Source organism: Centropristis striata, chromosome 9 (genome assembly GCF_030273125.1).
Source record: "Centropristis striata isolate RG_2023a ecotype Rhode Island chromosome 9, C.striata_1.0, whole genome shotgun sequence".
Lineage (NCBI taxonomy): Eukaryota > Metazoa > Chordata > Actinopteri > Perciformes > Serranidae > Centropristis > Centropristis striata.
In genome coordinates, this window is record NC_081525.1 from 28,430,974 (window position 1) to 28,446,069 (window position 15,096).

General features: G+C 37.2%; 1 protein-coding gene across 4 annotated transcripts in view; it reads right to left on the bottom strand.

The window, feature by feature from the left end:
- Positions 1 to 15,096, bottom strand: part of camsap2a (calmodulin regulated spectrin-associated protein family, member 2a) — a 68,322-nt gene that overhangs the window by 17,765 nt on the left and 35,461 nt on the right. For 2 of the 4 annotated variants that reach the window (XM_059340791.1, XM_059340790.1), the window contains exons 5-7: positions 10,223 to 10,255; positions 9,122 to 9,263; positions 7,441 to 7,580 (exon numbers count right to left, since the gene is read on the bottom strand). In XM_059340791.1, the coding sequence (XP_059196774.1) occupies positions 7,441 to 7,580; positions 9,122 to 9,263; positions 10,223 to 10,255 (315 nt within the window). The remainder of the gene's footprint in view (positions 1 to 7,440; positions 7,581 to 9,121; positions 9,264 to 10,222; positions 10,256 to 15,096) is intronic. The other 2 variants (XM_059340793.1, XM_059340792.1) reach the window with 1 other exon arrangement.

Sequence of the window (15,096 nt, forward strand, 5' to 3'; positions counted from 1 at the left end):
ACAATATGCAAAACGAGTGCAGTGGAGCAGAGACGACCTTGAGGAAACACGCCCCCTCCCCGCCCTCAGTCCACGGTCTCCAGACAAAGACAATGCTGCATGGCTCAGCTCTAAAGATACCTGATTTACCTCATCAGCAACATTTCACTCTAACAAGCACACACCAGCAAACACACACACAGACACACACACACACACACACACACACACACACACACACACACACACACACACACACACACACACACACACACACACACCATACGTACAAGCTTAAAGCCCCTCAACTGCAGCCCAAAAGCAAACCAGGAGGGGCAGAGGCAATTAACACCAGTAGCACTGCTATCCCTTGGGTGTCACTGCAGCATTTTAGCAGTCTTTTTGGACTCTTTTTGTTTTCTCACATGCAGGAAAGAAAGCAGAGCTGCAAATGTGTGAAAAGGTGTGACAAGAAAATCTGGGTGTGAAGAACTGTAGTTCACATAGTTAACAAGGAAATTAAAGTAAAGCAGAAAAAAACTGAATTATCATCTGTAAATGAAAACCGAACACTTGCTTTCTGTAGTTTTTCGACAATCAGTCAATATTTTAAAGTTTTCCATCATCTTTTTTGACCTATGTGTTGAGCTATGTTTGCTCCTCTTATAGCTTAATAGCTAAATAAGTCTAGAGTAAAGAAATACTAAGAAACAGCTAGTGAAATGCCAAAGTGCAGGTTACCTTTAGGTGTGCTCAGCATGTGAAGAATTCCTTAAGACACGACTTAAGATGAACAGGAGAAGAAAGAGCCAGAAAGACAAAAAGGAAGAAAGAAATAATAGAAAGAGACAAAGATCTCGTGCCGTCCGCCCAGCTGAGATTGGTGGCAGAAGCCCAACCTGACTTCTCTCTTCCCATCTGCCCGTCTGACTACTACTGACACACCAGGTGTGTGCGTGTTACCGCTTAATACCACCAGTCAGCAGTCACACACACTCACACACACAGAGCCCCAAACAACCAACCACGGCACCACCACTACGCCTATCTCCCCGTTGACTGGCATTTCTACCTCTGCCAAGTCTGCACTGTTGCCAAATCTGTCTTGTTTGGAGATTTGAGTGTCAGAGTGTGTGTCACTCTCAGGATGAAAGCAGGAACCTGATTGGTGATTACGAGAGGAGAGCTTGGGTCGGAGGGGGTGGGGCTGGAGGGAGTTAATCCACTGTAAAGGGATGGGGACAAACGGCCCATGTAGTACACATGCACACATTAACAGTGTAACATGTCAATCTATAGAGTTTGTATGCATAAAAATGGACATAAGTACCCCACATATGATGTTATCCAACTCAGCAGGTTCGTAGCTTAGACACACTGAGCTTTCACTGGGCATTAATGTCAAGAGACTTTGGGCCAGAGGGTTGATTAAAGGATAGACAGACAGACAGACTCGATTTGGAAAACCAATTCTCTTGATTTACCGCCAACTTTTTCAGGCTGTCCTCAGTTTGCCTGCAGAATTTTTTATTTTTTTAAAGTAGAAACAAAATCCAAAGACAAATTAACTTCCATGCTAAAAGTGGACACACACATACATAAGACCCCAACGCTCCCAGTTATAGTGAAAATAATTATGAGAGGATATTATTATAAATATTATAATTATGTTTGGTCTTTGGTTAGAAATAGAATGCAAATAGAATGCCACTTTTTCAGCTTACTTCATTGTAATAATATACTTCATTGCTGATAGATGATCCACAAACTTTGAAGACAGGCAGCTCAGCTTATGAATTACAGAAAGTGTGTTAATTAGTTTCCTCAGGGCAACCTCAGCATGTCTGCTGCTACAAACCTACTGGTAAAAAAAAAAAAAAAAGAACCAAACGCTGGCAAAAGCCCAAAGCTGGTGAATTTCATTTCTCCTTCTCAAATCCACAGATGGTAATTTAGATGTGCTGTGAATTAATTAAACGAAGAGCCAGTAAATGGGAGTGGGTTGGCGTGATTTACAAGCCTGGTGTCCATTAGGAAAGACTAGCCCAGAGTAATGTGTGTATTCTATGGCTTTGGGGGTTGGGTACTGAAGGCTATTGTCTCTAACAGAGAAATGTTGCTTATAATGGGAACGGACCCGGTCTTCAGCAAAAAATGCTGTGTTTCATGGAGACTTTTACTCTGGGTCTACTGGTTACCTTGAGACAGAAGGGGACATACCCCTAGTTTCGATAACTCACATCGAAACTGACACACAGATTGGTGTGTGTGTGTGTGTGTCGGAACATATCTGATTCCTCTGGATGATTGATAATATCTATTAAAGTGTTTAAACCACACCAGTTACGGTCTAGCACCTCCTTTATTGTCATCCATGTTGATGCTGCTCAGCCAGGCAGGCAAATTAAAAAAATATGAAAAAAATTATAAATGCACACTTATTTATTATAGGGCTGAAACTCATGATTAATTGTTTGATCTATAAAATGTAAAAAAAAACTGAAAAAGCCCTGTGTCTTTGTATACACTGTTGTTTTTATGGTAAAAAAACGGCAGCTGTGGTTGCCAAAATTTACCGTAATAAATAGGCTGCAACTTTTTTTTATATAATGGTAAAAAGATATTGGCACTGTTGATTTCCCGTTTAAGATTTCAATTTTATTCTATTTTTTACCGTATAAATAAAAAGTTTTTCCACCAAAAGAAACACTGTTCTGCCATATAATTGACAAGAAAATACTTTATAAATGCTGCATAAATTAGATTTTACCATTAAATATTACAGCATATTTTTGTTAGAGATATGGTGTTTAGTGCATTTAACAGTGAGAAAAAGTTTTTTTTTTACAAAAGATAAATGCAAAAATTAGAGTGATGGCTTGTATATATATTACATTAAATACATATTACAGTGTATTTTACAGTGGAGTAATGTATTTTTTTAAGAACTGTAAAAAATACTGTTTTTGCTGATAAATACATTTACAGTGTTTCATTGTTACTGAAACTGAATTAACCCTTTTATCATTTTACAGTCTTTTACTGTCATGGTTTAGCAGTTTTTCCCCGTAAAATTTACAGATATTTTTTACAGTGTAGTTTTACGTTCATCATTTGAAATGTTAAACATCACATCTGATGGTAGGATTAGCACAGGAACATCTTGAGCTGTGTGTGATGTTGTTTCTGTGTGGATGCTTCAGTGACGGGCTGATTTCTCCCCTCAGTCTGTTCCATCATTTCTCTCACCGTTTCAGACTCGTGGTTTGGTGTGGAGTTATCACTCCTCCTCGCCTCTTCCCTCCCGTTTCCATCTCCATCCCCATCAACACTTCTCACACTTCCCCTCCCCGTTAATGTCTCGGCTCGATCTCTATAATAAGGTCTCCATTAGTATGACAGGCCACGACGTACAGCTACTGACGGTGTGACTTCCTGGAAACTGGGTCAAGGTTACTGAATCTAACTGGTTCTGTGTGCAGTTCTGGCTGCTCGGCTGCTCTCGGCAGCTCTGCCCTGCTGGGATTTTTTTTTATCCCTCATGAAATCAGCGTCAGCAAAATAGAGCTACTGGCTGCTTCACACAACTCAATTATTTCTTTTTTGATGTTGTGTGTTAAGTTGATGTGTGTGTGATTTTTGGGTTAGGGTTAGGGTTTGTCATTTATAATGTTTTATATATGCTATAATAAAATTTGTGTAAATAATAATATTGCTGGTACTCTTATTTTTCCATCTCTGCCCCAATACACTGCTTGTTTCATAACAGAATGAAGTTCAGTTTTTTCTCTAACCTTTAGCTTCAGAAGCACGGGATATGATTTGCAGCCCATTTATATATTAAAGCAGGGCTGGGCGATATATCGATATAAAAGATATATCGATATACTTTTAAATGTGATATGGAATTAGACCATATTGCATATATCGATATAGTTCTTTTTTTTTTTGCTTTATATATAACTGCTGCCCTTACTAGGGTTTGTCATATTTAGTTTTTTTGTAATGTTAGTTATTCATTTCTCATATAAATATATTTATTTCAGAAAAAGATTTTATTTCATAGGCTATTTTTATTTAAAATATATTTTTTTATTTAAATGTGCATTTTATGGAGCTTTGACTTAAAAAAAAGGTACTCCTGTTGTTATACATTATTTATGTTCACTTAAATAAACGGTTTCAATAAAACTACTTGTGACATGTCATATTTGGCTTAGACTTTGACTGAACATTTGTTCTTATTTTGCGATAAAAATATCGGGATATGTATCGCATACTGATATTCAGCCTAAATATATATCGGGATATGACTTTTGGTCCATATAGCCCTATATTAAAGATTATTCTATTTTACTATTGCAGAAGTCTTTTATCAGTGTCTAGAAAGTCCATGTAATCAATTCAACTCAGCCTACTTTATTCAGTGCATGTAAACTGCTCTCCACAGCAGGACGGAAACATAACTGCACTGTAAACAGCATTTTTAAGTTTCAAGTGGCTTGAAAGTTGATGTTTAGACAGTTTGGACAGTCTACTGTTGTTTGTCCTTTCTGTGACCTGAAACAACAGCTCTCCGTCAGAGGACATGCTGAGGCAGAGTCAGTGTCATTTGGACACATGGACTTTTTACTGCTTATGCAGCTCTCAGGCAAAACACACTGAGATGGACACATCAGGGACAAACACAAACAAAGAGCACGGGCGGAGAGTTACACCAAACCACCAGAAAGATTCTGCCTTTTTTGTGGCAAAGTAGCGAGAGTTGCTGTTTTGGGACGTCGTGGGAATTGTGGCCATTTTAATGAAAAGGTTTTCTTTCGACAGAAATACATTTATGAACACTGCTACAACAATATTTTTAGAGCCAAGACAGATTGTTACGTAAACATAATATTAGTCATGCACACCTACACAATGCATAAATGTAGCATGTGTTTCTCAAACTTAAGGCCTCATTTGCCATAAATCATACAACAGCAAGAAGAAGAAGAAGAAGAAGAAGAAGAAGAAGAAGAAGAAGAAGAAGAAGAAGAAGAAGAAGAAGAAGAAGAAGAAGAAGAATTAGAAGAAGAAGAAGAAGAATTAGAAGAAGAAGAAGAAGAAGAAGATGAATAAGAGCTGGTAACAACCAACGATGGCCCAGACCAAGTATAACAAAATGAGTATTATTCGTAAGGAACAGCACTTTTTCTTTCCAGGTGCACTCCAACAGCATCACTCATTCATCATTCATTCATTCATTCATCATCCATCTACCTTATCTTGTACAGGGTCGCGAGGGGCTGGAGCCAATGCCAGCAGATATTGGGCGTAGGGCAGGGTCACAGGGCAACACATAGAAACAGACAGCCATTCACACTCACATACACACCTACAGCCAATTTAGAGTACTGAATTAACCTAGCGCCATGCATGTCTTTGGACTGTGGGAGGAAGCCGGAGAACCTAGAGAGAACCCACGGTGACTCGGGGAGAACATGCAAAGTCCACACATAGGTGCCCGGGCCGGGGTCCCTTTTGCTGTGAGGCGACAGTGCTAACCTACACCTACACCTACACCGTGCCGCCCATCACTCATTTATCTACCAAGAAATTCTTATCAATAATCTCACATCATTAGCAGATAACCTCAACACCTCACACACACACAGTGGTGACACACTTGGAGTGAAAAGAGGACTGGAGGAAAAGTAAAGTGAGTTGTTAGAAAGCTAGAGGCCAGTGACTCAGTTTGAGACAGAGAGAAGAAGACAATGGTTGATTGAGAAAGGCCAGGAAAGAGAAAGACACAAAGTATGACCTGAGAAAATCAGGAAAAATCACAAAAAGTCAGAATGAAACACAAGGATCAAAGAAAGAAAGAAAGTTTAGAGAAGGAAATTAGAAAAGGAAATTAAAGAAGGGATTTAATAAAGAAAGACAAGGAAAGTGTGTATGGGGGAAATGTGAAAAATCCCACATGCAGAGTAGCTCTTCAGGCTTGTGGTTGGTGAAAACAGAGAGTTTGAACTGAATGGTTTTTCCACAGCATGACTCACCACACTGGCCTACTAGCTGCTCAATTCTCCTGTTTCATTTAGCCTTTCTCACTGGATACCACACCATATGGTTTTCTAATCAGTTTTGTTGAAAAAAACCTCATGAATGAATTATCACATACAGGATTTGCTGGTTTTCACAGTTTTCTAATCAGTTTATGGAAAAAAATCATGAATATAACTCAACATTTTAATCTGTCTGTATATCTGTAAATGTTCCAACAAAAACCTGACATTACTACGACAAGGTTCTTAAAAAAAGAACCACCACTTTCCTGAATTTTATGTTAACAGCCATTTCCTATGAGGTCTTATTTTTTCAGATGGTGGTTTTTCTACTAACTGCAATTGGCATTTCTACTTCCTGCTGGCACACACACGTTTGGCATATTTTGAAGGCTCAGTTTCAACAAGTCAGTAGTTCAGCACTTTAAATTCTGGCAGATATTTCTCCAAGACTGCAACAACCATTACACACCAACTGTAAAAGCAATTTCAGAGTGGAGAACTGGTTTGCAGAGAGAAGCTCTGGACACCAACCAAACAGAATCAGTATCACAATACAAGAACCGATGACATGTTGTATATTTTTGAACAGAAATCAGTCTTTCAAATTATCATTGAGCTCAATTTACAAGACCGAAATCGAAAAACCAGCAGATCCTCTCATATGCTCACTCTCATAAAGGGTATTCTAAAGGGATATTTGAAAAAAAGTTGTTTCCAAGAAATGACAAAGAATTTCCAAAATAATTTATGTACAGTTGGAAAAATAAAATAACTAGCCTGTAGAAGTATTCAGTCAATTACATTTGTATCCCTTTGGGCCTCCATACAAGCTGTTTCAATGATATTTTACCAAAATAAAATACCAAAAAAAGGAACATCTCCATAAAACAGTCTCATGAGTTTTGATGTTGGGAAACATCACACCTGATCTGCAAGTATCATTCGACCTACAGTACAGACTAAAGACTGGTAGAATAAAAAAAACAAACTAATAAAACTATAAATGCACATGTTGTGTCACAAGTGACAGGACAATCACTAAACATATTTTGGTTGTGTCGATTTTGGTCCTGAGAAACATCACAAATTCATCTTTTTGCATTTGGCACCAATCACCCTGCGATTATTACACACGGATAAAAACTGCATGAGAAATACATTCTTTTTTTTAAAAAGCCATTTGCATCATCATCATCTTACGGAAAGGCACGTTTTGGAGTTTGTCTAGCAGAGAGAAAAATTCATTATTGACCACTCGTGTAAAAAGATGATAAGAAGATACAAACAAAACTGAACAACCAAACGTGGTTTGATACAGAAGTGAGGGTCAAAGATTTGATAGCAAATATCTCTTGTTTTGGAAATGAAACTCCAAATCTTTGTGTTAAATGCCGGCAAGTTGAAGACGTACCTTGATGGTGGAGGAGGCGTACAGCATGTCCTCCAGGCTGAAGTGGCAGCAGCTGTTCAGGTTGTCTTTGCAGAAGTCCTGTATGAGCTGCAGGTTGTACAGCCGATCAGCCAGCGTCATGTTCTCCTTCAGACACACATCTGGGAGGACACATGGAGCCATCAGGTGTCAGGAAGGATTGATGATTAAAACTGTTCTGCCTCAGTGGTTTTCAGTGGTTTTTGTTTAAGATCAGAGATGAGTGCAGTGTGCAGAACACAATGTTAGGGATCTTTAAGTAAAACCCTCCTGAGGTATTGTGTTTTGCAACTGACCAATCTTGACAGCAGGTCATCAAACTGTGGGTGGAGCTGTGTGTTAATACATTTAAAGAGAGATGAGTGATGCTTTGTCCCTGCGATGTTTATATTTCAACTGAATGACTGTGTGTGTGGATATGTACTGTATGTGCGTGTGTTTGCTGGGCCCATTATCAGCACACTTAATTTGCAAAGTGATGTGATTATGTTGCCTTGTTTGTCTGTGACTGATCTTTAATCAATTTGCAATTCAGGGGCAGGGGTCAAAAGAGAACAATTTGAATGCTGCAAGTACAGGTTTTTGAAAATAAAATCTATCGGTTTATTTTTTTCATGATCATAATTGGTGATGAATAAAACAATGCAAGAATCCTTTTGTATGTATATTTTAACGTTCTCTTACTTATATATATTAAACTTATATAAGATGTTCAAACCCTACCTCGACCTCTTGTAAGCTGAAAAAATTCTGAATATGGGAATATTGTTGAATGCCGCACATTCTCCTAAATCACTTATAAAAGTCTCTTAAGAATGAATCTGTGTGTACTACTTCCAATGTATGTAAAAGGCAATAGTTAACTGTGCTCACAGCTCAGTAATTTGCTTTTTTTGTCTGAAAATTAGCTTTTATTGCACATTGTTGGAATGTGTTCTAAAAGCAGATGTTTCAATCCAATCCACTTTATTTGTATAGCACATTTAAACAACAAAAACGTCTCCAAAGTGTTGCACATGGAATCAACAATAAAACAAACATGTCCATAAAACAATCAGCAATAAATAATAAGTGTATAAATCTAAAATTATGCTATAAAGAAAAAAATAAAATCAAACAAATAAACATAGTAAAATAAATAAAAGACATAGTTAAAAGTAGTAAAATAAATAAAAGACTAGTGGTAAAAAGTAAGTAAGTAAGTAGTAAAATAAATAAAAGTAGTAAAAAGTAAGTAAGTAGTAAAATAAATAAAAGACTAGTAGTAAAAAGTAAGTAAGTAAGTAAGTAAGTAAGTAAGTAAGTAGTAAAATAAATAAAAGACTAGTCCTAAAAAGTAAGTAAGTAAGTAGTAAAATAAATAAAAGACTAGTAGTAAAAAGTAAGTAAGTAAGTAGTAAAATAAATAAAAGACTAGTAGTAAAAAGTAAGTAAGTAAGTAGTCAGTAGTGAAATAAGTAAAAGACTATCCGGTAGACGGATGTTTACTGGACAGAAATGTTTAAAAAGTTGGAGACAAGCCATTTAAGTTTTATTTGCTTTGGTCAACAGAGCTCTTAAACTCCTGCTGATGAACTAGACCTTGTGCTTCTCTGCAGGACGTCCTGTTCAAAAGCAACACACACTACTCTTATTTAGCCCACACTAACTGTAAGCTCCTTACCGTCCAACGGCAGCAGCTGAGGGCAGTAGAAGTGCAGCAGAGCACCCAGAGCCGAGCCATCTGTGCTGTCTTTCAGCAGGTTGTCCACTGGAGGGATCCAGGGAACCAGCTGAGTGGAGGCCTGCTCCTTCCTGTAGCGAGCCTGCACAACAATAAAATACACACCGATAAACCACACTGTGCAACATTAACATGCTACATCTACAGTACCTATTGGGCCTGACGTGTCCTATTTAATCTTTAATTACAGCTTCAGAATTAGCCATGTATAACAGTGCAATCATCACAGCAGCTGTATCTTTATTGTCTCTTTAAAGCTGAAACAAACACTTTAAAACGTATCACAACTTCATTAGATTTACTCATGTATGAAGGTAACCGAGTGGTTCTGGAGCGTTACAGCGAGTGTAGGCAAATGTTGAAGGGAAACAGTGAGAGTGAGCCCACTGAGGAGAGGGAACAAAACCCACTACGGTAAATATTAGTTCTGCACAAACACAACTGAAGCGACTCGCTAATTATTTTTCGAGATGATACGATTATTGTTAGTCCTAATGGTATAATACCAGATTATACATCAGTGCATGTTGAACATTTTCACTTCAACTAAATATTGAACATTATAACATACAGCACTCTGTCATGCTCAATGGCATGAATATATACATCTTTTCACTAAAAACACAGTGTTTGAGGCAAGAGAGGATGTTACAAGAGGGTCTACAGTGAGAGCTGGCACAGCCACTCTAAAACAATTTCATGCCAAATGCTCCCAGACATCCAATCTCTGAAATGAAATCCTAATAAAATGATTTGATTTTTTTCGGCTAATCCCTCGGGACCTCTTCAGTGATTCCCCAAGGGTGTCTACTTCCACAAGGAGCTTCAAATGAGCAAAAACAAGGGAGTATGTTCGAGAATTTGACTTCATAAACACATATCCTAGGCTCACAGAGAGAGAAAAGCTGTGTTTATGCAACAGTGAAATCACAGGTTGATGTGCACACGTGATAAAATGATGGCAATCACGACAGAGAGGGAGCAGAGACGGTCACTATGGATACATAGATGAAAGAGCAAAGCACTGATTAGTTGACTTACAGGCACAAGCTTCATGTACCACTTGGTTGGAGACTGCAGCAGCACAACAAAGAAAAAAGACAACAACAAAGAAATACCTGTTAGCGAGATTAGTTAGTAATGCGATTAGTAATACAAGCAGAGACATGACAGCTGAAGACAACCTGAGTGCATGAAAAGCAGCCCACACAACCCAAACAACCCTGAAATTGTGTTTGAAATGTGGTGTTGAGTTTTCAGTTTGTATCCGCAGCTTTTGCTTCTCATACATCTACACAATAAGAGGTTAGTCATGGCCAGACCAAATTACCAAAAGATTACTTAATAATAACAGAAGAAAACATTTTAAACCCCACATGAAACTAATTAAAAAGAAATTACTTCTTTAGACCAAAATGCATTCTGTATTGAAGCCTAAATAGAAGTTACACTAGTTTGCACTCAGACTATTATGTATGTATGTATGTGTATATATGTGTATATGTATGTATATGTATGTGTATATATATATCATTTATTTTTTTTTATTTCTTATTTTTTCAGGAGTTTTATCCATGCTTGTTCTGTCAAAGCACTTTCTGAACGCTGTTTTTAAAGGTGCTATATAAATAAAGGTATTATTGTTATTATTACTATTGATCTGAGACAACTGTTACATTTATGTACATTTTTTGTACTTGTACCTATACAAAAGTAATGGACTATAATTTCTATATAACTCATGTAAGAGAACTGTAAACAGAAGAGGTTGGTTGGATGGATGGCTCAAAAGACAAGACTTTCACTTGATTGTGTCCTCTGTGAACCCAAAAGTCAGCATTGTTACACTTAGTCATGTATGCAAGTTACAAGATCAATTAAAGCTGCAAGCAGCGATGAACTGGCCTGAGCAGAGTGCACTGTGAATTATTTGTTTCTTACCAAGATAAAAAAAACCTTAAAATTTAGAAGTGTTAGATGATTTATCTTGTTTTAAGAGTTAATTTCTTATTTTAAGCGCTTAACATGCTCACTTCTAGATTTAATAATCTTAATTTAAGAAATCTTGTCAAGTGAAATTATCTGTCCATGCAGCAAGATAATTTCCCTCAGATTTAGTGTTTTTATCTTGTTTTTAGACACACCTTTTTTGCAGTGTGGGAATGCATGTTATTGTGGCTAAAGATAAGGGCATCAGCCAAATATCCACAGTAGCTAAAAGAAACCAAATAACAACCCCTATGTATACATATAACCAAACTGTCAGCTATCCCCTGACAATGTAAGCTGATTCCAAAAGAGGAGAGGCTTGCCTCAGTTAATAGCTAATTCCCACACTACGGAGAAGCATCAAAGAACGAAATGTGAGTGCCACTCAAAGTGGCTGGCAAATGCTCAACTTCAAAGGACGAGCCATGACTCGTGAGAAAATACAGCCGCTTTGTACTGAAACTCCTAAAATGAATAATAAAGACAGCAAGAGGATGAAAAGATCAGTTGAAGCGCTCTTGGATTTTCCTGATTTGATTAACGTCACAACTCTCTGAATGGTAATTTGAGTCAATAGTAAGTATGCACGTGATGTAATCTTATAAACAACATATTAGTTAATCAGTTTTATCTATTTGCCAGTGAATGGACTGCCTTTGGAACTGATATCACAGCATGAATGTGACTTTATTTATGTGTTGCAAGAAACAAGGTTGGAAATCAGAAAAGAGGACTGACACATCAGATTATATTGGTCTGCTATAAGTAATCCTTTATCAAAAAACTGCATATTTCTCTTCCTCCTAATAAATTTGAAAAAAGAAAAGAAAAGAAAAGAAAGACATTCGTGTTTATTCTAAGTATAATCCAGTACCAACCCAATTACCTGCATTGTTCTCTTGAAGTATACAGGAGCTCTTCTCATTATTGTGCCATACTTGTTGTATCTTGCAAATTGAATTATTCTGATACATATTTTTCAAAACAAGAATCCTGACTTGAAGAAATCATTAGCAGTAGTGTATTGAAAGGCCGAGTTGAACATTTGGTTGGCAGGAGGGAAGCAGCGAGAGACAGAGCAGGGATAGATCACACTCTGATCATTTCTCTAGCTGTCAGTGAAATTCAGTTTCTATAGATCCAATATAATCAGAAAAAGATGTGTAGGAAGTTCATTCTATTATACATTATTGACAAACATTAATAGGGCACAAATACATAATACATAAGCATGGTACTCCTCCTCCCCTACCCATTCCCTACATATTTTTAATGTATCTATCTTATATGGTGGCTGTTACCCACTAACAGTACATTAGATATCCTGTATTTGTCTGTTACAGCCAAATGATGTTATTGGATATTGATATTCAAACTAAAAAAGGGGTAAGTCAAACAAAAAACCTTCATCAAACCAGCTCTCTCTATCCACACTGTAAAAAATGTCTGTAGATTTACGGTGAAAAACTGCTAAACCAATTCAGTTTTAGTAATTATGAAACGGCGAAATTGAATATATCAGCCAAAACAGTATTTTTTACAGTTTAAAAAAAAAAAACAACAAAAAAAAAAACATTACTCCACTGTAAAATCCACTGGCACCGTGTTTGTAGCATAAATATACTGTAATATATATACAAGCCATCAATGTCATTTTTGCATTTATTTTTTGTAAAAATACTTTTTCTCACTGTTAAATATATAAAACACCAAATATACTGTAATATTTAATGGTTAAATCTTTAATTCATGCAGCATTTATAAAGTATTTTCTTGTCAATTATATGTGTTTCTTTCGATGTAAAAACTTTTTCTTTTTTACTGTAAAATATGGAATAAAATGTCAATCTTAAACGTTAAATCAACAGTGCTAATATAATTTTACCGTAAATTAGAAAAATCACCTATTAACCCTTAATAGGGCACTCATTGAAATACTTGCAAATTTCAAATTTCAACCCTAGAGAATATTGGAGGATATTAAATACAGCCAGAATGTGGACTGTGGAATGTGTAAAAACGGACCCAGGGGAGGAATGTAAGATTTTGATAAAAAAGTTTACAAGATTAAAGTGGAAAATCTACAATAAAAAAATGAAAACCTCCCCGCGTTTGTACGACTGTTTCGTGCAGATTTTTTTTCTAAATTTTTCATTTTACATTGGAGGTAACGTTATTATTATTATATTATTATCATACTGATTGATCAGATGTCATGGTGTCACCGTCTGTGACGTAGCCTGATCTTTGCTGATTAGCTGGAAGAAATCTATGTGGTTCTATGACCTCACAGAGAGACATGGGGACCCCATTTTGATATCCACTGAAGTTACCAAATATAGTTCTTTGCCCAATAAAGGGTTTAAGGGCCAACCTGAACTTTAAATGACAGCATATTTAGACTACACCACTTGAAACCTTCCTGCCCCAGATGCTTAGATGATGAGATGAAAGTTGTCTGCATCTGAAGTGATGATCTAAGACGGGCTAAGAGGGGTCAAACAGAGTTTAAAATCTGCTATAACCTCCAATCAAACCCCTGGGGAGAGGTAAGGCCCTCATCCATCATCTCCTTACAGAGGCGTACACACACACACACACACACACACACACACACAACATGTGTATGTAAACACACATGAACCCCATTCATCTCCACTTCAATCATCCTTCACTCTGCCCCATCAAAGTTCATCCTCTGAAGCCAGACATGTCCAGCTGAGCTGCAGCTCAGCTTTAGCAACTTAAAAGGATTAGTCCTCTCTTCTCTGTCCTGACGTTGCCTTTACAGTCCGCCCCCCTCAGGTACCTCCTACCCTACACCCACCCTCACCCCTGGGTATGGTACAGTAGGTTAAAATAAAAACACTGTTGCCCCGGTGAGGTCTACAATGTTGTCCTAGGAGGGTACGTGTCTCTGTCTGACTGAGACAGAGGCTGCCTGCGTGACTCACACTGCAGTCATACTGCAAAGACAGAAGGGGGGGAGGTCTGGTAGGTGGGGAGTGATGGAGAGTTAAAGGGAAGATAGACGGAGCTGCTAGACATCAGCAAAAAGCAATAAACAAAACAGAAGTGCACTTTTTTTTGCATGTCATAGTTACTTTATCTTCTGTTTTGTGTTTTTTCCCACCAAAATCCTCACCTTGTTCTGATTGATTGCTGTACCTGAGAGCCCTATTTCTTCTCGTCTTTTTGTGACAATCAATGTCATTGTGATGGTGGTGCACGATAGGGACACCAATGCTTAGGCTTTGTTTGGTCTGAATGAGAACAGACTATAATAAGTGGTTTAAGTCTCTCAGAAAATACTGCAGCTTATTTGTAGTTTGGCAATGGAAGAAATATATATTTTTGGCCTGATTGCAGAGGAAACATGGGACAGAGAGAGTCAGAGAACAATCTGGTGGTTTTATAACCACCAAGTAGAAATTATGACCATAATAGCATTTTACTAATACATATTATGCAAAAAGATCCAAAACAATGAAACGCAAAAGACAAAAAAATTAAACATCAAAACAAAAACAAACACAAGGATGAAGTCAATATTACAGTCAAATAGCCAAGATGCTGACTGTGTCTGTCTTGGTCTGCCAACACAGCAAGCATGTGTTATGTAATGTCTCTTACCTGAGGCAGCAAGACTGTTAAGTTAGACACAAATTAAAGTTCATAAACTGGCCATGAGGAGCAGCTTTAAAATTAGCAATGATTACCTAATTAATCATTGAGCTGGCTCAAATCTCACAGCTACAATGCAATGCATAATGCCATTCTTTCTAATATTGTGAAATTATTTAAACTTTAAACATGAGATGCATGATATGTCTTTTTTCAACCTGCTTCTCATAGCTGATACTGATACGATAACCAATACCTTCCCATTATTGGATTTTAAAAGAAGTTTACCTGAGGGTAAGGAA